At 40.4% G+C, this 26,426-nt stretch overlaps 1 protein-coding gene and 1 long non-coding RNA gene across 2 annotated transcripts in view; one reads left to right on the top strand and one right to left on the bottom strand.

Annotated features, from left to right (window-relative positions):
- The window catches only part of LOC141923607 (uncharacterized), a 183,888-nt gene extending 158,949 nt beyond the window's left edge, over positions 1–24,939 (top strand). Inside the window, exons 6-7 of the long non-coding RNA XR_012623337.1 lie at positions 10,628–10,715; positions 24,309–24,939. This is a non-coding gene — a long non-coding RNA (uncharacterized LOC141923607). The remainder of the gene's footprint in view (positions 1–10,627; positions 10,716–24,308) is intronic.
- Positions 13,322–25,502, bottom strand: DLK1 (delta like non-canonical Notch ligand 1). Its single transcript, XM_074825118.1, has 5 exons — positions 25,315–25,502; positions 24,372–24,435; positions 23,794–23,924; positions 18,735–18,876; positions 13,322–14,442 (listed from the first exon to the last, which is right to left on the bottom strand). Exons 1-5 carry the CDS (start codon positions 25,382–25,384, stop codon positions 13,701–13,703), a joined length of 1,149 nt encoding a protein of 382 aa, XP_074681219.1. The 5' UTR covers positions 25,385–25,502; the 3' UTR covers positions 13,322–13,700.
- Positions 25,503–26,426: the final 924 nt, after the last annotated feature.

Here is a 26,426-nt window from a genome sequence, read left to right as displayed (position 1 = left end):
ATGTCAGTGAAATCAGATAACTGCCCCTTCCCTAAATAATGTCTGTCCTCTCCCTCTGTCCAGGGGATGAACATATTGGCAGGGAGTTTTAAATAGAATGAGACATGGGAGTGCTGAAACAGCCACGTGTACTTCAAATTCTTCTTATATGAGCGGTTGTCATTAGCATAGATTATTTTTGTTCATTGCATATGTACACTTTCTAAATACAATTCCCAGTATGCTATTGCCCCTTTCTCAAAAACCACAAGGCAGTGAAGCCCAAAGTTATAGCAAAAGAAAATTTTCAGCTCTTTAGAAGGCAAAATAAATAATTCTGTGGGAACACAGCCAATCTGAGACTTACTGCAAATGAAAAAAAGGACACAACAAATCACTTTGGATCAGTGACACCTGTTTGCAGGTAGACTCAGTGTAACTGGTGTATGTGCAGATATATGTACAGATGATGCTGTTATTTATAGAAGGGGGCACAATCCATTAGAAACCATCTTGTAAAAGAGCAGACTTTAAAACCTCTGAAGATGCTCTTAGGAAACTTCCAGATGCTTGGGTAGTCAGCCAAATCTCTGGTCCACAAGAGCAGGATGGAGATCTAAAAAATTCAGGTTGTGTTTTTAATTTTCCTCTGCAATATCTCTTGCACTTGGCACCAAAAGAAAATATAATAACCCAAGAAAAGCAGAATCAGTCTGAGTTCAAAGGAAAGGTTCAGTTCAGTTTGTGAATGTCCAAACTGGCATCCTCTCTCTACAGGTAGTAAATGCAACTGGTATCTCTCATGATCTTTTCTATAACACCAGCACAAAGGTTTGCAAGACCAGGTCCAAAAAGAATGAGGGTAGTTGATATTCCACTCTCATCTGAATGAATGGGATATCCCTACTGACCTTCCTTTATTTTTAGCATTGTTAAAGACTTTACCTGTTAGTAAAATACATTTATTTTTGTGTACAATTTCAAAGATTTATTCTAGCAGAAAGTAAACGCTAACATAGGGCTTGATCCTGTATAATGAACTGAAATAAATGAGTGGACTAAGGAAGGGTGCAGAACTGAGTTCTGACTGTGTAGTGTTCATGTGAACATCCAGATATGCAGTAGTATTTCTGTCGTACTTGCATCCATTTACTATTCAGTACCATGACATGTTTTCATATAGATGCTGTATCTGAATTAATCTCCCCTTCTCTTCACCCAAAGACCTTCTGCAAAGCTGTTAAGCAATGGAGAATCCTTTTTCTTCAAGAGTGCTCTGTTCCACCAACATTTACTGCTTCCACACAAGTGAGAAATACACTTTCCTCCCAGCTTGCACAATTTAAGTCTTATCACGTAGGTAAAGGCAGTCTACTGGCAGTCAAAACAGACATGTCTTACTTTGCATTTTTCATGATACCAGTACCTGTGAACAGATTTCTTCACAGATTTTCAGATTTAATTACTACTGGCTTGGTTTGTTTCAAATGATAAAGTTGTGGAGAGAGAAGGGCAACTGAATGTCAACATGAGAAAGAACTGAGGTTTTTTTACTGGCCTTTCACTGGTTCTCCCTTAGATTCAGTAGGGCAGTTTTTAGAATAGGGTTTTCAAGGAAGCCCAGTGACTCAGGAGCCCTGAGTCGGGGTAAGCTGGACTGGGAGCAGGGGAATGCTGGTGCTGACTTCACAGGCTCTGGTAGCAGAATTAGCACTGCTCCATCAGTGCATTGCATGCCCTGACCTAAAACCCAGCTAGGGAATGAGCCTCAGGGGCAGTGTTGGGCTGACACAGCTACCCTGCTCTCCCAATCCAGTTGAATGCCTGCTCCATGCTCTCCCAAGTGTGCAGGTTAACACTCAGCCTGGCACTGCATGGTGGATTTTATTTTTTTACTGTACTCTGAGTCTACGAAGCTTCAGCATTACGTAGGATTTAACACATACAGCAAGGCACTAGAACAAAGGGCCATGCCCAGAAAAGTAATGAACACATGCTGTCATAACATGACAGTTAAAGTAACCTCCCTGCCCCTGTGAAACCTTCTGTTTCTTCAGCCTCCTCAGCACATATGCTTTACCAGCTCAAACTCACTCCTGCACTGGTAAATACGTATCATCAACTACCCTTTGACTATTTTATGCTAACGGAGTCTATATCCCTTCTGGAAAACATAACGCCATTTCATTTGGTTTAGTAAGTTTAAAGAGGGTTTACTCAGCTGCAAGCAATACCACTGGTTGTTGCGCAGTGTATTTTACCATCTGACCACAGACACAAAACTAGTACACAAAGGGGAAAAACAGGAATTACACTTCTGAAATTTCTTCTTTGCTCTGGAACAAATGTCTTTCAACAGTTCAAGAAGCACTGAGTAAAGGAGCAGCTTTAAGGTAGTAGGCAGAGAGTGATCAAGATGATTGACTTTTTTCTGCAGAGGACAGTCGGTAGTTCACTTACAACTGCCTTATCATTCATGGAACAAAACAAGCCCATGGAAAAGATGTGTCCCAAGGCTGAGGACTGAGAAGTCTAGACACCTGAAATTAGAGTCAGAACTCAGGACCCTGGCAAGGCATCAGTTCTTTAATTCTGAGGAAAATAAAAATACCTACCTGTCACAGGAGTTCCAAAAGAATGAGATGACATTTGTTAATTGAAGCACTTACTCTAAAAGTATTTCAGTGTTACTGATTAAAAAAGGAACTCAGACCAGAATTCAGAATCAGAGTCAAAACCAGTGCACACTAGTGTGTGGTTTATATAAGTCAATCTCATGCTTAGACCGGACATGGTTCTATTTGGTACAAATGAAAACAATATTTACATCTGTGTTTTTCATAGAAAAAAAGAGTTCAAAACATAAACCCGTCCTACTATTCAGCCTTTGCAGTGACTTTGGTGATAAATCCTTCTAAAATATTTGCACCCAAGAAAGACCTTCAGCCCTCCTCCACCACTGTCAAGTCTCAACAACTTAGTTGTCCTGGAGAGGGTCCAAAATGATAAAATACAGCAAGACTAACCTTTCAGTAATGCTGTTTCAAAGAAAAGTTGGTACTACTTTTTTAATTTCTTTCTAAATCAGTTCAGTTACACTTTTCAGCATGAACAAAAGAGTGTAATTCACAGCTCCTTTTTTGTTCCCTTATGTCAAAATGCTGTCTTACAAGTAGAAATTGATTCTGCAGAGTGCACTTGTTGAAAAAAACTGACCATTTGGACAGAATGAAAGAATTGCTGGACCCTTGCTCCAGCTGAACCTTTCAAGCTGCACTGGCAATTGTGTGACAAGGCAAAACAAGATTGTCATAAACGTCATGCATGCCACGTTGTTGAAGTACTAAACTTACAGAGCCCAGCAATCAGACGATATTCTCACTGAACTTTGAGAAGAATGCAGTTGTGTCAAATGAGAATGCAACCCTAAGGGCCTCTGTGGCTCCTGTTTCAGTTCTAATTTCAGAATAGGAGCTTTATCCTGAAACCTTTATTCAGACACACACACAAAAAATTGAATGAAACTGCAAGTGTATTTTCTTCCCACTTGCCCTTTTCATGATCAAGGATCTCAGACAGGCCTTGAATAAACATTATGAAGCTTTTCAGTGTCAGTCTGAAAAAGCCCATCTCTGCCACTGGAAGGAATTCAGAGTAAAAATCTCAGGTCCATCACGCTCCAGGCACAGAGACCTACATGGTCCTGCAGGATAACAGATCACCATGGCCAGCTGCATCCTTTAATCATGTGCAACTGTCAGCTCACAGAAAACACAAGGTATCATGAGTTCACTGAAACTCAAAGACAAAACAACTTAAATTACTTTTTTATTTGCTCCGGGATGGGCAGCTTCAGGCAGCCTGTAACCAAGGCCAGTTAAGGCACAATAACTTGTTATCTGTGAGAGAATGTATTTCAGCCAGAAGCTCTAAGACTTTGGGAGGGTTGATCTCTGACCTTCAGGAGGTGTACTTCTACTTTTAAAAGGCTTGACATTTATCTGGATCAGTTGTTTCCAATAAACCTGGTGCTTGCTCTCCTAACACTTGTTGTTTTAACTATTGCATTAATAACTGGAAATTCATGACAGTCCAATAAAACTCATGCTAAAAGGACATGGAGTTTGTATGAGCAGCCCTCAAAATAGTACTGTTATGCTTCAACATGACTGTCAGATTATTATTTTTAAATAACAAGTAGAAGAGACAATCTTTTCTCATCCTTGGAAACCAAGCTGGTTTTTTGCTGAGACTTAAAACAACATTAGCCTCAGCCAGATACTGAGCATGGGAAACCTGAATGTGGATGATCTGCATCAGGCATTGCTATTGTCAGACAAGTTTCGGTACAGGCAGACTTACAGTATAATTGCAAACCAGGCAATACAAATAATAGTGAATAAGGCTTGCTGGATGATTCCATAGAAAAACTGTGGTGTGCTGTAGGTGGGTTTTTGGTTTGGTTTTTTTTTTTTTTTTTTTTTGGTGGGGGTGGGGGTGGGGTGTTGCGCTTATTATGCTGAATATGTGTTCTTAGTGGCTTAAGACCAAAACCCAGAGTACCCAGTTATCCCATGACTTCTCTAAAGATGAAGACAGACGTGCACACAGTAATCACTACCAGAGCTTTCACAAATACCTGTGTAAGGAGCAGCTATCACACTCTCTTTGCAGTTTCTATATACCACATGGCAAGTGCACCATCTAGTCACAGCATTGCTCACTGCCACAGCCATGGCCTGCTAAAGAACACTGCAAACATTCAGGCACACACTGTCCATGTTCAAACTACTCCTTTTTTCCTTTTTTTTTTTTTTTTTTTCCCCCCTACAATATCTGGAGATTTGAAGGCAACAGGAGACAGGTATTATACACAATCAGTTGAATTCACTGGAGCTTTATGGCAAATGTGGTTCTGTAGGAGAAACATGAATATTGGTTGGGCAGAGCTTTGTGGGAAGCCTTAGTTGGAACTTTTTCAATGGAAATTCACTCATTTGCAAACTCAGCACTGCCCACAAGAGACAGAACATATGTAAGTGTTTATTACGTGAATACATCTGAAGACGTATTTAGGCTGATAGTTTAGTGCTCCAACAATTATACTAGAGGCTTTAATGACATTTTGTCCCCTCTGCACCAAGTTCTTTCAAAGACTGGAGGTAAAAATGAACAGCAAGGAATCCTTTTAAGCTACAATTGTTTTTTTGAAAGAATTACATCATGGTCCTACCCAATGGAACAACACTATTTTTGCCTAACTATAGGCATCATCAGGCTATAGGCAGCCCATCAACACCTCAGGCATTTAGGTTAGTCTTTGCTGAATAAACATGTGCTACCATCAATCCCATTTCAGCATCCTCACTTCCTACCTCTCTTTAAATTGTGAGATGAACGGTAGACACTCATCCATAACAGGATGGCCAATTCCCCATCATCTTGTAGTGGTCATACATACCCTGCTGTCTCTAATTGGGTAGAGTATCACAAATCTAACCAGCACATCTCAGGGGGAGCAGAATTAAAGAAAAAAGCCTAAATGCTCTGCTTCTTCTAGCTATGCCACCTACTTAGATTTCCTCCCCTGCCTCAAGCTAGACTGACAAGGACTTTGAGGTTCATTGTTTCCAGGTTAACTGGGTGGCCTTTGTTCCTCTTCTGTCTTGGGGCTCTGTGGAGACCATCCCACCACACTGTTTTACTTCACATCCTCAAAGCAAATGCTTGGACTCACCATTCCATTGTCTCTTTAAACTAGGCTATTTCTCCTTTTTCTTCTTTTTTGTGTGCCTCTGAAAAGTAGGATACATGAAGTCCTTTGCTAAAGTTGTTACTGGCTTATGGCTGCGTTGATTTGGGCATGATCTTCCATTCCCAAGTGCTCTACCACCACTCTATTTGTTTGCTTTTATTTGTGTTTAATATACATTGGCATGTAGTTAGTTTCAAAGATAGATGGATTTGAGACACTAATATATATAGTGTAAAACAAGCCCCTTTACCCCCAGTGACATATTTCTGCAAATATTATCAGTGGCCATGATGACCCTGGATCTACCTACTTAGGAACCGGCGGGAGCTACTAGGAAGTTATTTGCATGTCGCAATTTTGTAACTTGGCCAACAGAGCTACCCATCTATAACCTTTTTTGTTGGCTTCTCTGGAGAAGAAAGGCTTGAGGCTGGAGGACAGTCTGAATTTTTTGCACCCTTTTTCACTGATCAGTACTATTTTTTTGGTGAAGATCATGACTGTAGGATAGAAAAATGAAAATCTCCAGCCAAGATCAATGCAGAATCTCAGTAATAATGAGCAAAATATCAAAAGGACTGGTATTCAAAAGGAAGATGACACCCCTAGGTAACAGCAGCAGCCTCACTGAAAGTATTGGACAATTCCAGTTTTCTGGAGGGGAGAACAAGACTGGGCTTGCAGGCAGCTGTGGAGAGCAAAAGTAGTAAAGCTGCAGTTTCTCCCTCTTAGCTCCCTCAATCTCACACGTGCTCTATAAAGCACAAACTAAGATCTCCCTGATGAGCTCATCTGTTAGCAGTATAACAGCCCTGCAGTTGTCTAAAGAAAAACTCCCTCAGACAGGGCTCCACATCAGACTTGGTCCCTTCATGGCTCTCTCCCACCACTAAGCCCACAGGCGGTATCTTATGCTTTCATCTCTGGCTTCCAGGCAATCTTTGTTCTCCCTCAGCAAGGAGGCATCACTAACTCTTTCTTGGGCTCAAAACTACAGGGACTGCTCCAACACTCCCTGAAAACAGTCTGCCTCTCATACCTCTCAGCAATACAGGCTCCCAGCCATCAGATCAGTCAGATCTCCTTAGTCCTCTGAGTCCCGTTATTTAGGAAGAAAACCAGGCATAGGTGAGAATTGAGGCTTGAATCCCTTAAAAGCTTACGCTTGCCCCATGATAAGATGCAGGATTCTTGAAATACTTCCAGTAATTTAAACACTGGAATGTAGAATGGAATAACTTCAATGAACTCTGCATTTATTTAGCCTGTCGAAATGTTAACTATTCCTTGCTGGAAATGTTGTAGATGCACAACACCCAGCAATTTGTGAGATGCTTGCCACTGCTCTGGAAAACTGAGTGAAGTTCTGGTCTTGAATTTGGTACAAAAAAGATTTTTAAAAATTAAAACATTTATTTTCCCCCTTCCAATTTGAACACCTTCGAAAGTCAGAGGCAGGCAAATCAAAATTTCACCATATGGTGTGGGGAGCATGAGAATGAATATGAGATTACTGACAAAGTTACTGCACATGTCCTTCTGGGTTGAAAAAAATACACAAGTTAAATAGGAGCAGCTAGGAATATACTAGTGTATCAAAACCTTTTCATTTACCTGAATTTGTATAAAATGTTTTATTGGTTTTCCTTTCATTGTACTTAATTTCCTCTCAATGACTGTTCATTTAAGCTACTTAATTCATGTAGTTTTGTTTATGAAGTGCATACTGTCTGTTTGGTCTATCAAAACCACATACAAGTCAGAAGAATGGATAACTTTTTGCATACCGCAGGTAGCACATCAAAATCCGTCATTACTTATGAATATGTAGACATGCATATGTTCATGTATGATGGCAGAAGATCCAAATCCAGTATTCTTAGTTCAGTAACCTTTCCAGAAGTATCATTAACCCGATGGGTCTGTGGATGACTGAAGTGCTAAGGCTTGGACAATAAGCCCAAGCCAGAGTTGACCTATAGATGAATCCTGTATGTTTTATAATTGACAAACATTGTATCAATAGGTATTGTACTAAAATTATAACAAACCACCTGTCCGGATGTAACAGGTGGGAATATTGAAACCTGAACAATAAGTCTTGAACCGAAATTACTAACTCAGTATGTAGTCATTAGTGAGATATGTATAGAAAATGTGACTTAAACATCATAAAATATGTATCCTCCTTTGTGTGTGTAAACAAGGTAACAAGGCCACAATAACAGGGCCACAGGGACAATTGTCTGGCCCTGTGACCTGGTGTGTGACCTTGCTCATAAATCACCTAGATAAGCTGGGAAAACTCTCTTAGTTTTTTCCCTGAGCCCCGGCCAGGCTCTGGGAAAATCTAATGTGAGACTGACTTCAGATATTTCCGCTTAAAACAAAGGTGTCAGCTATTCTGGCTTACTGATTTCAGGTATATAAGGCTGGGCCCGCTCACAGCGACTTTGGAAGCCTCACCTACGGGTGGACGCACCGCGTAGGATTTCCCACTTGCAGGGAAAGGCTCTCCAAATCCTCGCTGTGACCGGGGCTCCCCAGCGACTGCGGATCTGGATGATGGTAACGTATGCAAGTGGTGATGTATCTTTCTTAATCACTATTCTCTCTCTCAGGCAGTAATGATTTGATGCATTACCCTGTATTTTCCTATTTGTTTAAGCGCGCTACTTTGTCTTTTCTTACTGTATGTTTTCTATATTATTCTGTTATATTATTTAGTTATTTCTAGTAAATACACCTGCTCTTTTCACTCTGGTGTCTGAGTTTAATTGATATCCCTGATCAGCAAAACAATGACGGATCTCTACTCTCCAGTTTAATTTCAAAGGACACCAGTAATTCTGTTGGGGAAACACTGCTGGCTTTCTCTACCGGTGCAGATGTGGTTTTGGTTTTGCTGCAGTTCACCAGGTCATCAGCAGTAGTTACCTACAGTGGTAGAATCACAGGCACGTTCTCATTCTCCCTTCTTGCCCTTTTCCCATAACCAGACACTGGGGATGGATTACAAACTTCCCCATGCAAAATGAGAAGGGGACCGTTTGAAGAAATTCGCGGTTCTGTGTTCAAATGCTGCCATCAAGTGGATACACATAGTAGAAGGCTGCAATTAATAGCAGGGATATCGTTTTGAAAGAGGAAAGTGGATGGAGAGAGAAAGAATAAAACAGTATTTTTGTTCCAAGTGGAACAAAAATTTTGTTTCATGTGGCAAAACTTCATAAAAACGTTTTTTGACTAATCTAAACTTCTAGTTAAGCCTGGCATAGTCCCTCTTCTTTGTATTATACCACCTCGATATTTTAGCGTCTTTAAAGTTGCTGTCTTGCCTTTGAGAGACCATGGATATAAAGATGTTGCTCTTTGCCTGCAAAATTTGTCTGTATTGCTAAGGATAAGGACTAGACTCTGCATTGTTTTACCATGAACTTTTCTGAGACCCTGACTCAGGTATGAGCTTCAGCAAAGGTCCTCCATCTCAAGGACCTATAAGGGAGTGAGACAGAAGAAAAAGTCTCTTTTTGAGCTTTAGAGCTAATGACCAAAATTAATTAATTCAATGGTTTTCTTCCAATCCCAGAGCAACAGTTCAGTTTCTATTTGAGACTCAAATATTCCCCTTTATATAAAGTCTTGTCCCCCCTCTTGGAAAGTTTTAAAAGAACCATATCCTCATTTCCTTCAAGAAATTTAGGAAGAAACTTCAAAATATTACTTGATAAGAGCAAAATGTAATGCACTGTACATTTTTGGGGTTGATCTCATCTGCCACAGAGATGCAGCAAGCCTGTCTTTGTGGGCTTCAAGTGTTGGCTCCAATATGGGTTAAGCAACCACAAAAGTCCTCTCTCAAGACTCTTCTTTCACCTAAGCCAGGCAGAACTGGATATTTTCCTAAGCTGTGTGACATCCAGGAATGCAGTATTTGTCCATGGCTCATTCACAAGAAATGCATAGTAAATGAGATGTGCTCTGGAAAATCAACAGTGCATGCATAGTACGTGTGCAATAATTAAGTGTGCTCTGGATGCAGACGCACGTAGATCTGCCAGGAAAGTCCTGGATTTAAAAAAGAAAAAATAGAAGAGTCCTATATCTATAGCAAATTGTTTTGCCTTTAAGGCTGTGATGGTAAATAAATTTTGCCAAGGCACAGGCAAATTTGAGAACTTGAAGAGGGAAGGGCAGAGTTATGAAAAGTATTGTACTTAGTGCAATCTGGACCATTGTCTTCAGTGATGGTTTCTGTGTGTTCCTGCAGCCAGCTTCTTAACACTGCTTCACCCTCAAAAGCTGAAGGTTTGTTTTAATAGGAATACCATGGTCCATCTGGACTTAAATATTTTTTTGTAAACAAAACTCAGGTTATCAACCCAGAAGAGCAGATTAGCTGGGCTGTTGTAGATATAGCATCAGCAGATGGTTTAGCACTTGCAAATAGAATCCTTATTAATCAAAAGCAATGCATATGTTATTGATTTATGGACGGATACCAAGAATGGCAGTAAAAAGAAAAGCCATGCACATATTCTCTATTCAGATATCCTTGTCCAGAATTTGATGATTACTACTTCATATGGTCTACTTTTACAGCAGACCTCTCCCCCACCACGGTCATGAAAAAAATCCCAAACAAAAAACCCCAGAAAAACATCCACACCCTGTCTCTAAAAACATGATCTTTGTGGAACATCTGTATGTCTTTTTTTGTTAACAGGAACAGAGGCTAAGATGGCTTAAAGGGAGGTGGTTAAAATAAAAATATCTTTTAATATATTCTCCTATAGCTTGGGGACAAGAGGGAGCTACTGTCCTTAACAAACTGTCTCACTGTCCCAACATGTCCCTCAGCCTAGCTGTCCTTATTTATTTACTTTTTTACAGTAAGGCAGAGGTGGGATTTGAGGCTCAGAGACATCATTGCTTGCCTAAGGGAGAGCATCCAGAAATCAAAAAGGGGAGAAATGGCAAGGTAGGTTGGCACCTCTGACAGTGAGTATCATATATATGTTGTTCTCTGTCCATTAATAAAAAAATATGTAGAATAAACATAAAATTGAAATTGTATCAGTGCTCTTTGTCTCCTCTTTGCCTTTATGTCAGTGTTTCTGCACAGTGCATGTTTTAAACTTCTTGCTTTGCAGACCTGCTGCAGGCTATTAATTCAAACACTGAGGCTTTCTTAAAATTCAGGCTTTATCATCCCAGTTCTCTGTCACTTACATGGTGATGAGGCTTGGGAGCTATTCACCACACTAACAGCACAGATATGAGAAACTCCCATACATATGTTTAATCCTTTTCTGGAACAGAGAAGCTAAAGACATATTATTTTTTCCAGCCTTTCATGTTTAAGATAACACTTTTTCCCTTTGGAGAGTATAGCAGGACAATAGCCGCCTTCTATACTGTTCACTGACACCACCAATGATAAGAAGGATACTGTGAGCTGAAATCTGTGGTTTCTTTCCATGCTGAGCTAATTACCTTCTCTTCAAAGAGGCTCTCCCGTCTACAGTTGAAGAAATACACTGTGATGAAGGAGCTGCCAACTAGGTCACCATGGCCAAAAATCATGTGACAGTTTATAAATATGAATTACAATTACCTGGATTTTGTATTTTAAACACAAGCTTTGTTACTCAAAGCCTCGTTCTGGCCTGGAGCAGAGCAAGCTCTAAGGGCTGACAGAGCCTCTGCTCAAAGGGAGGGGGATGATGCACAGCTGAGTCTGGAATTTAATCACCAATTCCTAGCAGGTCTCTACTTTTGCAACTGGTTTTGAACCAAAGCTGCAAGCTACCCAATGGAGTTATTCAATGTTTTTTATTATCTCCAAATTGAGCCTAAAATACTTCTAATCACAAGATAGATAACATTAAAATGTACAATATTGAATTACATGTTTAAAATATATTATTTTAAAATAAATGTGTAAACTCCCACGGCTCATATTTCATAGCTTCAAATTCAGCACTGCTTACCTGGTTTTACCTTCATCTGGATTTCTAAATTAGTCATCTTTGCTAAGACTGATTTAATATTTGTCTTCTCAACAAGAGTTTTGAGAGGGAGCATCTGCTTCCTTTAAGATTTTCATCCTGTTATCTAAAGAACACTTTTTACAATAGTATCTCAACACCATTTTTCCTGTTAGCTTTAACCTTTGCACTACATTGTAATGCTACAATATGTGCGAATATTAGCAATACAGCAAACTTGCTATATACTCATAGCAATTAAGAGAGATGTCAACAGAAAAAAATATGTTATCAAAAATCCTAGCATATGACCTGTATGTCCTTTAAGGCTTTTTTTTAAAAAAATAAAAATATTTGAGCAGCTTTTAATGGATTTAGGAACAGCATAGTTATCAGACAGTTTAGAAGAAGCTGCTAAATGTTCCTATCTGGGGTGGCTGGGGAAGTAAATTGTTATTTAACAGCAGTTAAAGATACCTTTAGGCACTGCAGTTCAAAGTGATTTGGTTTTGTTGGGCTTTTTTGTTTGGTTGGTTGTTTTTTTAAAGGGACCAGCCAGCAGCAGGCTGCCTAGGAAGGAAGGGATGCTGGGAGACCTAGGAGGGTCATGCCCCAGGGTGGGACATGCCCTCACTAACAGCTCAGTCTCACAGAAGCTGAACACATCACCAGAGCTGGTGCTGGTAATGGGGTCCATCGACAGTCCCAGGCATAGCAAGTGATGAACCAGGTCCAGGGTTCATCCATAGGCTCCAGTCAAGAGCAAAAGGAGATGGGGCTAGAGCACAGGTCCAAAGGGTCCATCCAGCAGATGGGCTACTTATAGTACGGGTCTGCGGCCCATCCAGCAGGCAGAGGTGGAGCCCAGCCCTCCTACAGCATCACTCAGATCAGGACCAATAGCCCCACGCTGATCTGAAATGGGCCTGTGGGCAGGGGGTGGGTGAAGACCCCAGGTGAGGCTCCTCAGGAATGTTAAAACCTATTAATGCCCCCAGGTCCCTACAATTTTGTGGCTTTCATGAGCCTTTGCCTGTTTGCTAGTGTGGCTTTTGATTCTTGAAAATGTTGTCCCCTCCCTGAAATATGACAGAGAAAAAGCAGAACTGAAGAATTAAAAGCACCTGTCCTCTTTCAGATGACATGTTATCTTTTGATTTTTCCCCATGACATAGGCATGAAGGACACTTCTCCCAGCAGAGATCTTTGAGGAATATTCATAGAAAAGTCAGAATCAGATCCTTTACATCTCTACTAGGTCTCTAAACAGAAAGTATGGCCAAAGCCATCGATCACCTTTTTAACATTTTAAAATAGATAAATAAAACAATTTATGGAAGCAGCATTGCAAGCAACAGAAACCTTTAACCTGAAATTAATATCACAAAGACCTATAAAATTCTATAGAAGGAGTAATCTCTTTTATAAGCATGTAAAATTGTAAAACTGACTGGATAGGTGAGACATCAGTGTGAATTTGCTCCTGTTGATCACAATCTCTAAAGTCTTTATCACATATAGCAGAAAAATTAAGCAGGGACCCTTGTTGTGGACTTTGCTGTAGAATAACCTTTACAAATGAATAAATAAACCAGTATAGCCCTTAACTGCTGTTTATTAAAAAAAAAGCATTACTGAGTAATTTACATGTACCGTATTTGCCAAATAAACTATGCACAAGACAAGAAAGCTGCAATACAGTTCCAGTGGTAAATTACTTTTTATTTTACAAAAAATAGCTGCCTTGAAATCAAATTAATATTCCCTGCTCTTTAATCTTTTTTTTTTTTTAATATTTTATTTTGGGGAATGAAAAAATCCTTAGCAACACAGATACGTTATATTTCTTCATTATTACTCAGCACAAACTACAGCAAATGTACCCACAGATATTGAGGCCAACCACAGGCAATACATTCAATCTATTTTATATATTGCTGTGAAAAGTTGCAAGTTGCTGCTCGGCTTTTAAGGGCCTAGATGGCAGTGTAGTTCTTAGTGTAATTAGTCAATTTGATCTTCTCTGGGAAGATAATATTAACTGAGAGGTTTTCCCCATTGTTAGATTTCAGAAAAAAGTTCTTTTTCTTGCGCAGGAGATGACTATATTTGGCATTAGCAAGCCACATTTCACATTTTGAAAAAAACACAATCCCGGTTGTACCCAAGACAACAAGACATGTAAGCAAGCCCAGTACAACAAAACATATCACCTGGCTTCTACTGAGCAAGGGATCTGCATTTTGGATTGTTTCTTTCATTGTTATTTTCAGGATTTCTTGTTGTTGATGCACTGATCTGTGATGAGCTTTTGGGGGTGGCTTGTAATTCTGCACATGCTTTGTCTCCATATTCACTCCAGGAAGACTTGTGTTTTTGCTGGGATGTTTGCAGGTCACACCAATGAATTCTGGTTTACAGATGCATTCAAATCCTCCTTGGGGATGTTCACTGCATGTCCCTCCATTCTCACATGGGCCACTTGCACAGAATATGACACGGCTGCTGCAGAGCTTTCCTGTATAGCCATGGGGACAAAAACAGCTGAAATCCACACCAGTATCTGTACATGTTCCTCCATTTTCACATGGGCTAGATTCACAGTCATCTCTATCTATTTCGCAGAAGTTGCCAGCAAAACCAGAAGGGCACAGACAGGAAGCATGGGGTGCAAAACCATTGTCATCAATGCATGTTCCTCCATTCTGGCAGGGAGAGCTAGAATAGATAACAAACACATAGAATTGAACTAACGTCCAATGAAAGAAGCTATTAGGAAACACTTTATATAACAAAAAAAGCTGGTTTTCTATAGAAGAGTCAATTCCAAATGCAAATCCACTGAAGTCAACGAAGTTGAATCAATAATGAGTTTGTTCAACAGCTTTGTCAATACAGATTATAATATCTTCTGCTGACCCTTCGGGCAGGATTAGTACACCAGTATATAAATTCAACCTGAAGAGTTGTGAAGGGATTTTGAATTATTTCAAACATTTATTCAAATTAAGCTTTCCAGTGTTTTCATATGCTTAGAGCTATTTAGCTGAGCAACTATTCAGACAAGACTGAACGAAGACACTAGCAGCATGGCTTTCTCTTCTACCTGATTATTCATAAAATAATCTATGTATTATACTGGCAAAGCAAAACACTCTGCCATAGTAGCCAGATGTAAAGCTGATTGTTTTTATTCTACCTCTCCAGTGCTCCATGACACAAAAAATTTAGAAGCAAACAGATACTTTCCTGCAAATTGCTGTTCAGCCAAAAATTTTGTTAAATATAATAAAAAATATTAATGGGATAATTTCAGCCTTGGCAAAGTCAGCTATAATGTGAGGACAGGACCATAGGAAACCAAGTATTTCTGCAAACCCTTTAAGAACTTAATAATTAATAGGCTGGTACTATGTTTTAAGTGATGTAAATTCACTAAGACACCTTTTTTTACCTTTGCAATGTAACTGTGCCTTACTGAGTGTAAGGCCAAAAGGTAGGGCCACTCACTGACAGAAAGGCACAAATGTGCTAGTTCAGTGGAGCTATGCAATGTGGTCTTGGTCCTTTTGGCCCCATTGGCAGGAAAGGGTCCCTGGGTCACAGGTTTACAAATCTCAAAACGCACTTTCAAGGCAGTTCATCATATATGATCAAAGCTTTTAAAATTTACCTTCTTAAAATGAATAACAAAGCTTACAAAAGGTCTCTCTGACAACAGTTTTCCTAATACTTTTAAATCTCTGAAGACATACAGCATAGTACCAGTACATAGTTGCAAAGTCCTAGCTGTTATTTAAGTGTTACATTTCCAGGAAAAAGCCCCAGGAGTAATGAACATCACAGCTTCTTGAATGCTGACATTTCATATATGCAGAGGTCAGTAGCAATTGGCCATTAGGGATTTCCATGGTGGGACACAGAAATGTGAGAGATCTGTTGATGTCTGAGTGAGATGACTGTGAAAAAGATAGAAGCTCCTGACTACAAATGGTCCCTGACCAAATGGTTGAGTTTTTCAAACGCCCAACCATTTCTCTGGGAGCAGCTATGATACAAGCTACCACAAGCACCTCTGGCTTTCCTGGCGACGGAAACACTTGATGGCCACCCATCAAGAGAGCCTGAACAATCTGGTAGAGAAATCATCTGCCTGGTTTTCGGTGCTTCCACATAAACTGCTTTGTCCTCTTGAATTGTCCTTCACTATAGATGTTGGCTGGAAAAAAAAAACCTACTGAAAGAACAAATTGGAAGTCTGGAAGCAGTATTAGGAAAGAGAAAGGTGTGGTTGTCTCTGGACTATGAGATAGCAGTTGTTGGTGACAACTTGAGGTGATCATGCAAACAAGGAATTTTGCCACAATCACTAGCCACTGTCTGCTTTAAGCAAAATATGGAAGTTGGGGTTGTAAAGTCCTTGAGTAAATAAGTGGTTATGGCCTTCTTGGAGAGTTCTAGCTCTTAGCTTTACAGGTCCCATGGAAAATCTGACAAGCTGTTTTGGATATGGCAACATGAGGAAGTTTGAACCCTCATGACTCAGTTGAATTACAGTACTTTCTAGGGAAATAGGAAGAAATTGTTGGAGAATGTAAGTATACCTTTTTTTCTGAACCTTTCAGAAGTGTAAACAATTTAAATAAAAAACAGTTAAGGGGAAATATGCAGAATTTTAAAATATTTATTTATTTATTATAAATACGGAGTTACATTTGCCTAATTTTAATAGCTTTAAATAAACAAGGTATTAATATTAGTGTCCTTGAATAGATTCCATTACTTGCCAATTTTGGCTTTTAATGCTTGTTCAACAAGGTGTGGTACATGAAGGGTTAGTTGTGGAAACATGGGACGTACCACTTCTTTGCTTTCCAAATAATCTGCTTTCATTTTAGAAAGTACCACTTGCTGCTCTGCTTCAGAGCAAAACTTCAAAACATCACACAGATGTCACTAATGCAGATACATCTGCTGATTTTGTAAACAGGCTAGAACAAACACTTTGATTTGTGAATTGTCTTGGTTCCATCTGTGAATATTAACTAAGGAGCCAGCGGCAATGTTTAGTAATATCAACATTGTTAACATTACCACTGAGGTAGAGAGGAACTGAGAGGAAGTGAGATGTAAATGAGATGACATCATATGATAAGGTCTCTTTCCAGGATGTGAGGTGTACTCTCTGGTGGACTGTGAAGTATTAGCAGACACGGAGTGCTTATGATAAGAACAGTTGTCTTTTTGAACTAAAAGCAGATTTGCAGAGCCTTCTGCTAATTTTCCTGAAAAAGACATAGCTTCCTAGAGAAAAAGAACTGCTGTTTCAAGTATGTGGTTTCCTTAAGAAAAATTGTCCATGACTTTCAGACTAGCTCATGAGCATTCAGTTTGATCACAGGGTACCATGAAAAAAATGTAGCTTCAGCAATTTAAAACCATGAGGATTTTAATTAAGTACTTGGAACTAATCTGTGTTATTTCTTTGATGCTGTACCTCACCTGTTCTTTGGGGTAGTTAATATATGCCCATGCTGAATTACTGAAATATTTGCTCTACAGATGAAAAGTGGAGTAAGCAAGCTATTCACATCCCCTAAGTTAGGCGAATAACTTGGATGTGATTCAAGACACTTGTGAGGAACTTAAATTTCCTCATTGTCAGTGAAGAGAAACAGGCTAATCAGAGCAGTTATCTTAGAGGCTCAAAGTAAACCCAGACAGAACCGTGTGACTATCCTCCAATTAAAAGCAACAGCAAAAAAATTCCACTGACATAAAGTTGTAAGAATGGCAATTCTTGCCAGAGACAGTGAGAGGTGTTAATGTTTCTTAAACAAGAGTGTACAAGTCTTCAGGAAGATTTAGTCATAAGGTAGATATGAATATTCATAATTATTTATCACTGAGCAAAAAGAGAACCAGAGGGTACTGATATGGAGCTAGAGAGAAAGAAAACTGTGATTTTATGGTGATAGTTTTACCGAGCTTGTATCCATCAGAAAGGTGTTTTGTATGTTTATGGGATCAGATCCTTGATGAGCTAGAAGACAGGAGATATGTCTAGATTTCAACAAAAACACTAATTCACATTTTCTTTAACTTTGAAAGGTCATCCTTTTTTCAAGCAGTTCTACCAGTGATACTGCTGAAAGTTTTTCAGTCTGTGCCCATTGCCTCTTGCCCTTTCACTGGGCACCTCTGTCTTCTTTGCTTCTCCCCATCAGGTGTTTATACATATGAGCAAGTTCCCCCAGAGCCTGCTCTTCTCCAGGCTAAATAATCCAGCTCTCAGCCTTTCCTTATAGAAGAGATGTTTCCATCCCTTAATCCTCTTCATGGCCCTTCACTGGACTCACTCCAGTATGTCATTTTCGTACTGGTGAGCCCAGAACTGGACCCAGCACTCCAGATGTGTCTCACCAGGACTGAGCAGAGGGGAAAGATCACCTCCTTCAACCTACTGGCAATGCTGTTCCTAACGTCCTACTGCTGTTGGAGAATGGAGACCAATGGCCTCCCACACCCTGTTCTGGTGAAAGTGAGATTATCTCCTTCAGTAAACTATGGACATACCATTATATGTCAGTTAAGAAAAATGACAGGCTGGTGTGGACTGGATGTTTTTGTGCAGACAGCTTGTGCGTTGGCTACTGTTCTTATTACTGTATATAGTTTGTATATACAGTTATATCTCACTAGTAGTTAGAACACAGGATGGGTGGTTACTTCAAGTTTGTTTACAAAAATCATGTGAAGGCATAAATTCACGACAAGAAAATGTGCAAATTATCACTTCTAGTACTCAAATTATGCACACAAACTCATGCTGATAATCTGTAAATTTTTACAATATGAACAAATCAGATTTGTGAAGTTTGATAAAAATATCAGCAACCAGCAGAAGCATTGTATGTTTTAGCACAAAGATACTTCCACTTAGCAAAGAATTCTGAATAATAGTCAGTAGGAGTGTGGATTTTAAATTCATGTCAGAAATCAATATTTACCCATTAATAATGCAGGGTCCTTTTTTGAGATGGCAGTTTTTTCCTGTAAATCCCTGGGCACACAGACAAATATATCCTCCATCACCAGTCTCTATGCACGTTGAGTTATTGGTGCAGGGCTTTGCAGAACATGGGTGAATATCTGTTTAAAAAAACCAGGGCTCAATTAGTCTAATGAGGAACAGTCAGTAAATAGTATATAATACTTCAAATAAAATATAGTTTTAATGCTCCTTCATCCTGCATTTTATAAATTCTGATTTATTCCTCCCTCTGTTAAAATGGAGTTCAGATTGTTGAACTACTGCAAGTGCTTTCAGCTTGTTTCTCTCTTCCTAGCTCCCACTTGTAAAATATGTTTGAATTGTTGCAGTCTATAAATAAGTAATATTATCAATAAAATATTAGTATGGGAGAAAGAACTTCTACGTAGTCTAGCCATCCTTTCACAACCTTGGCTTCTCCATGAGCAGAATTCTGATAAAGCAATCAGGAACTGGGAATTCTCCGTGCTCTCTTCCCAAAGCCTATCATTATGTGCTTATGAACAAGAATTTCATAACAAGAGATCAGCAAGTTACAAAAAATCTCTTAAAACTTCATCTTTTGGCTGGGCTGCATCCAACCCTTACATAACTGTACCAAAAGAGAGAGCTGTATGACGTCTGGACCCAAAGTAACACATCTCCTTTTCTTTACAATTTCCCTGCTGAGCCACTTCCCACTCAAATGATTACCGAATTTTTAAAATAATTAAAAATAAATAAACAAACAAGTGCATATTTTAGCCAGCTAATGGAGCAGCTGCAGAGAAGTGCTGACTGGAAGTTATCTGATGCCTCGCACACACATGTGCACACATATACTTTCTAAGAAGATGAAAAGGGATTTAAGGGCATTTATTTTTTACTTCTCACAACATAACATGAAATTTGGATGATATCACGGGGTACTGCAAAATTTTAACCATAGCAAAACATTTCAACAGCCCTAGCTTTCAAATACAATCTTTCCTGGATAAGAGGCTCTATTTTCTAATGCATTAGCCTGTTCTCATTGTAAGACAACCACTTTGCATGCACATTGAGCGTAAGCTCCCATTTTCACAAGGACCAAAATAACCTTGAATGCTTTTTGGAGCAGTGTTGTTTGCCACCTGTTTTCACAGGCTTTAAAGGCAACTAATAAAGCATGAACTCTGATGCAGAAGCAAGGAAACTCTCTAAAATATATATATGGATAGGTATGTGTGTGTATATATATATACACACAAACATTATTGTCAGTAATTTATGTCAGGGATTTAATTTTAAAACACAACTTAAAAGATTGTGGGAACATGTCCTTTTAAAATATAATATATAAATAGCTTCAAGCAGCCCATTTTCTCTATTTTTTTCTAGTTTACCTCTCAAAAGGCCACCAACCAAGTGATTTATTTGCTTCAAGTGGTAACTGAGTCTGAGATGAGAATTTGAAAAAAGGATGGTTCACTTACACATGCATTATGAGTGGCCACAATCATACTACCAATAAATTAATATTTGTGTAAAACTAAGTTGTCACGCTGCAGTACATGAAGCAATCACTGAGTGTTTTTATGAAGAAGGAACACTCAGTAGTAGTTTATGTCACAGTAGAATTTCTAGACACTGTCTCATGCATGCCTAGCAGGGGCATTAGAGGCTCCACCTGTACTCTCTTCCATGACAGCTTACCAACACGTGCCCTTGTCAAAGCAGTCAAGTGACATGTAGCACAGCATACTCTGAGCTGACACCACATGTTGGCTTTTTAGCCAGACTGAGGCTAAGATTCAAGCAGGAGGCCAGGGGCCCACTAACATGACTGTGCAGGCACAGCCAGAGATGAGAAGATGACTGATCTGATTTAGCAAGGTGGATCATATACACTGACTGGACTGCCATTTTTCTCCTGGAAATAAATTGACTAAATTGGTTTTCTCTTTGTTATGTCAGTGTTTGCTGTGGTTCCTATACTGTAGCATAGTGTATGTCAGCTGTAGAGGGAAACTGTGCTGTGCAGCCTGGTTCCAGGTGTTCACATACCCAATTTCATGGCTGTGCTACCACAGGATGAGAAGATGCCATGGCATCCAGATAGGCAGGCTGGTGCACTCCACTGCAAAGAGGTTAACCAGCAGTGTTAACACTAAGACCAACTCATTCTTTAAGTGCCACGTCTGTCCACATGACTGCAATAATAGCCATAAATGATACCACTGATCCTGCCCTACATGTTTACAGTGAATCAAGCCCAAACTATAATCTGCATGCCTCTAAATTACTGGGAAGGTCATTTGTGACCTGCACTGAGAACCAGGCTGCCCATAGTAAAAACAACAGCTACCACAGTCAGAGGCATTAGCAAACCAGTTGGTGATCTAAAACTACTCCAGAAAGTAACTTCCATGATCCAAGCCAAGGAGACCATACACTATCTTTTCTAGAAAATAGAAAAAGAGATGTCACCACCAGTCCAAATCATCTTTTTTCCTCCCATGATTGGCAAGCAAATAAGCTGCTGAGACTATATCTGTATTTTACAAATAGTTCAGGTGTTTGCAGTAGTGGCCAAATGAACTTCAGACCCTCCTACAGTTTTCCATTCTGGGTTTTGCCATCCTTGTATGTTGGCATTTGCTCATAGCTGGCAACATTAAAACAGTCACTGTGACAGAAATTCCCTGGCAAATATTAAACTTTCTACAGCAGCAAAAAGGAAGAATTTCAAGAGAATGGCACATTACTCACGACCCTTTGTTAATCTCCATAGAAAAAATACAAATGTAGCTTTCTAACATGCCTTATCTTATTACACACCTGAAGCTAAAAATGGTGTCCAGTAGCTAAAAAATGGCACTTAATGTCATATGTACGTGAAAAATATAACTGTGGCGTGCTCTCACCATACACAAAAAAATCATATTAGAACAGAGACGGAGGGACTCTGGTACTTTATGGTAAAAATGGATAGGTTTGTATTTCCATATTTTAAAAAAGTTATGTGTATATACCAGTGATCCTCAAAAGGGCAGGAGCCCTCAAAAGCCCTCCTTTTTCCTAACCTGATCAAATTTCATTTAGTGGTACCTGTCGATGAGCTACAGCAGTCTGTAATGACTTTATACAGCCAGGAAACTGACACCAACTTTTTGGCAGAGGATGATGAGATCAGTAGCTGAACAATTAACCTATTTGAGGTTTCAGTACTTTATTGGGTGAGGATAACAATTTGTAGCAACATTCCAATAGCAAGAAAAGGAGGAGCCTTCTCTTGATCCCTTGTGGCAAAATAATGCATTTAGAGTAGCTAAATCCACTGAGATGAAAGACTGTCAACATAACATGTCTCTGCAGATGAAAAGATGGTTATTTCTTTTTGAATATTCTTGGCAGTTATTCATGGGGATCTAGATTCAAATTGGCAAAGAAGACTCTCAGATGACTCTTGAGTGTTGAGAGAAATAATAGTTTCTGAACTTAAGCAAGGGATTTTTTTGTATTATAGAACCATCTTAATGAATATATATTAAAATAATATTTTTCCATAAAGATATGGGTACAATTTCTTAAGCATCGTTTTGCATTCTAAGTACTGGTTGCAAGAGGGAAACATTGCAAGGCTCAGAATTGCAAAGTTATATTTGTACTTAGAAATTCAGCTAGGTAGTTACAGCTTTTAAAAGTATGCCCAGCTTGAAAAACTTAATTTACTGGAATCTTTAGATGTTAAGATGGTACCTTTAAAAATCTGGTCCTTTGGAGTAATTAACAAGCAATAGAACTGAGCCTCCTAAGTCGGCAATGGGGGGTTGTTTAGTTTTAGAAATCTATGACTGTGGGTGACAGGCAACAGAGGGACCCATTCCTCCTCACTAATTGTAATGAGAATCTATGTGGCTGCCTCAGGTACAAACACATCCATGGGAGGTGTCCAGAGCAACATCTCTGAGAGCTTATAGTCACACCTGCACCATTGCTACCGCAGCTCTGCAAACATACCAGGACTAGCTTTAAACTAAGAAGCCTGTCTATGCTTATGTGTACAGCCTGTGAGTATGGGCTGCAAAACCTGATGAGAAGCTAAATGCACCAAGGTCCGTGTCACTGCAAGGATGTAAACTACCTGAAATCTTCCGAGTCTTTTAGTCATCTCGAAAATTGTATCCAGTTCAATCTGTTTTAATTACTGTTTTAGGTATGCATTGGCAGAACACAGTCATACTCTATAAATTATAAGATGTATAACAACAAAAACCTGAAAAACACAGAAAGAGAATGGAGGCCCTGGACACCTGTCCTCTTCCAGCTGCAGGTACATGGGCTGAACAGGCACATGCTCCTGGATGCTCATGTGATGTCAGCCCTCTCAGATCTCTCTAGCTGAACATTTGCTTGTATCAGTCAAAATAAACCAGCTCAGCAAAGGCCAATTCTTCAGCTTGCTTATGCTAAGATGGCTCATTCTGACTGGCAAGGGGTGAGAGAATGCACACAAGAGCTGTGCTTTCCTCTCAGACCTGAGAGGGAAGTGGCAGACCACACTGTTCAGGCAGATCTTGTCCTCTGTTATACTAATGCTCCTCCACTGAATGTATCACTGGGTTAAGTAAAGGAAGAAATAAGCACAATGTTTTCCTTTTCATGAAGTATTAAGAAAGTAGCGTGTGTATATATATAATGTGCTAGGTAAATATTTCAAATTATTTAATATATACAAAACAACTTGATTGTTATAGAAAGGGCTTATTTAATAACAAGGGAGCAGTTATTTGTTGGCCTTGTCCACGATAATCAATGTTTAAAATAGAATGAGTTTACGCTTTGCTCACACATCTGCCCAGTTACAAAAGATACGGCATGCTTCTGTCTAAATTCTTAGAAAAGTTCCAGGTTTATGTGCCACTGCCCAGAATCCCGTCATTATCTGGCGCTAACACTCTTTTATAGTTATCCAGAAGGATTTTTGCATGTCTCCAGCACCAGATGGGGCTGTTTCACCTCACTTGCTCAAGGACAGGAAAGGATGTGCAAACCTATGTCACAGAGGCTGCCAACCCAGCCCTCCTCACAGATGCACTGCCAGGGCTTGGCACAGCTGCCGTGCAAACACCCAGGGAAAGGTACACACTGATTACAAAGAGCACCCTGCCAACCAGGCTGACACCTGAAAGAGATAAAAGACATGAAAGAGATAAAAGGCATCGTTTATTTTTAATAAACATAACTACAAGGATGTTCCCCTTTTTGAGGCACAACAAATAAACTTTCAGATACAAAATTGGACTATGCAGCACATTTGAACAAAAAGATACCATCAATGCTTCTGGAATACTAGAAGCCATTTATGTGAAGAAAACAGTTTCATTCAGTGAGAAAAAAAACTGCTAATCGATGTAAGGACTTTTCTTACTGGAAAAAAGTAGACTATAAAGGCACCTAGATGTCTATGCTTTATGATTCTAGTTACTGTATCCTAATAGAGTGCTGTTTCATTACAGTTCCATATTTTCAGAGGGCAAATCATTTCAGCTTCTCTCTATTTTACCAGGACTATGAATTATTGAAGCTGTCCATTCCTGTGCTAATAGCCCTGTCTGACAGATCTTTTTACCTGCATTCACTGGGAAATTCACAAAATCCATTCTCTGGGTGGCAGCCAGTTTTACAGTTCACGCCTGGAAGAAGAGATTTACAATATGAAACCAGAAAAATCAGCAATCAGAACAAAAATCACATCATGTCCTGTACACGTTACTGATGTTTTAAAAGAACTCAGACTGCATAATGTTCTGGGGTTTTTCTTCAAACACATGTTTTTGCAACATAAATTTTTAAATGAACTTAATCTGGAGCATGTTACAGAGCGTTCCTACAGGATACGTGAAATGACATAAAGAAGTAACTGCAAAAGAATATCAAGTCACTTTAGCGTAGGTAAAGTGTATGTAATATCACTATACGCTACTTTAAAGGGGAAATTTCAGAACAAATCATGTCTGTCATTTCACAACATGCCGCTCCAAATGCATTGCTTCCGAAATACTTGAAACACAAAAGTATCTTCAGTCAGAAAAGAAATACCATTTAAAACAACTTCCAGCAGAAGTGTTGAATTCATTTCACCCCTACGTCGGATGAAAATAAACCCCACCATTTTCATTAAATCATGCATGAATAACGCAAAAGGAGGTCTCAGTCACATTGTTTGGTTTCTTTCAAGTATTTGCACCAAGCAACGCTCCCCTGGAATATCACCGTTAGCCACTGACACCCTGAGCAAACGGCACGAGAAATGCCCCAGCCGGGTGGCGAGGAACAGTCTCCTCGGGACCACCGGCACCTCCGGACGGAGCGAGCGCCGGCAGGCCCGGCCCTCGGGGGGCTACCGGGGGGCTGCCGGGGGGGCTCCCGCCGCCGCTTTCCGCCCGGCTCCGGCTAACTCCGAAAACTTTCCCAACTCGCCTCCCCTCGCCGCGCCGCTTCCCGCGGCAAACGCCGGGGTGTCCGCTGCTCTCCGCGCCCCCGCCGCCCCCCTCCAGCGCTCCCCGCGTTACCTGGAGCTGCGGGGAGGACGAGGGGCAGCAGGCAGCAGCAGCCGATGAGCCCGACGACGCGCAGCCCCATGGCCGGGGCCGCTCCGCGCTGCTCCGCGCCGCCCCGCGGGGAGCTCGGCGGAGGGCGCGGGGGTTCCTCGCCGGGAAGGCGGCAGCCCCCGTCCGCAGCACGGCCGGGCTCCGGCGCGACGGGGCGGGAGGGAGGAGGGACGGGAGGGAGGAAGGGAGGGAGGGAGAGAGGGAGGGGAGGTCTGCCCGCCTCTCCCGGCCCCCGAGCCCCCCACCCGCCCGCCGCAGGGCGAGGAGCTGTGGCCGGGCTCTGCGGAGCGAACCCTCTGTCCTGCGCGGGCGCGGAGAGAGGAGCCGGGTACCCTGCGCAGCCCGGCTTGCGCGGCCGTCGGAGAGGGGAGAAAATCTGCAAGGGCGCGGGGAAAGGAGGTCTGGTGGGGGTGTGTTAAGCACGCCTCTTATCTCGTTAAAACTTACTCCGGGTGTCCATAGAGCGCTAATATGGGGCTTGTCTTCAGAAATCTGAAGACTTCTCTCCTTAGTCATTCATCTCAGAGCTCCAACTTTTTCAGGAAAGACCGAAGCAAGATCAAGGAAGGTAAAATATTTTATGGTTCTGAGGCTAAAGAGTTAAGAAAAACCCGGCACTCAAACACCCCAAATGCTACCTTTAGCAGTCTGCTACACACGAAACAGATCAAGAAGAAACATTACTTTCACCACAAAGCAATTAAAATTCTACATTTTATTCTGTGTCTGCTCCTGCCTCTTTTCTATCTTTTTATTCTTCCTTTGAGCTGTCCCTTATGGAAATAGGCTATTTCTTATTCTTTATATTCCTCCTTGTTCTTTGCTTTCTTCCTTTAAAGAAGTTATGCCCGGTTTTAAGGATTCCTGAGGGACCTGTTTTCTCTTTGCTGATGTAGTGCTTCCTTCCACCAGACCTCATTTACCAATTTGTCTGCATTTATGTGAGGCAACTAGATATCCCTATAATATGGGAAGAAAACTATACAACCACCCGATTTTCCTCTAGAATTACAATGGGCTAATTCAAGGTTACTTGCCTGAAAACATACACCCTGGAAAGCACACATTACCTT

This window comes from Strix aluco, chromosome 4, assembly GCF_031877795.1.
Source record: "Strix aluco isolate bStrAlu1 chromosome 4, bStrAlu1.hap1, whole genome shotgun sequence".
NCBI classification, from domain to species: domain Eukaryota; kingdom Metazoa; phylum Chordata; class Aves; order Strigiformes; family Strigidae; genus Strix; species Strix aluco.
Note: the sequence above shows the minus strand (reverse complement) of the source record. Positions and strands in the feature narration are given on the sequence as shown.

Bases quoted from the DNA above. Each gene is read 5' to 3' on its own strand.
- DLK1 (XM_074825118.1), bottom strand. From the start codon at position 25,384: ATGGGGCTGCGCGTCGTCGGGCTCATCGGCTGCTGCTGCCTGCTGCCC. The intron at 18,877-23,793 runs GTTTGCACATCC...TTTTTTAAACAG, and splicing joins TGGCAGCCTCTGTGACATAG to ATATTCACCCATGTTCTGCA. The intron at 14,443-18,734 runs GTAAATATTGAT...TATCTATTCTAG, and splicing joins GGACCCTGCATTATTAATGG to CTCTCCCTGCCAGAATGGAG.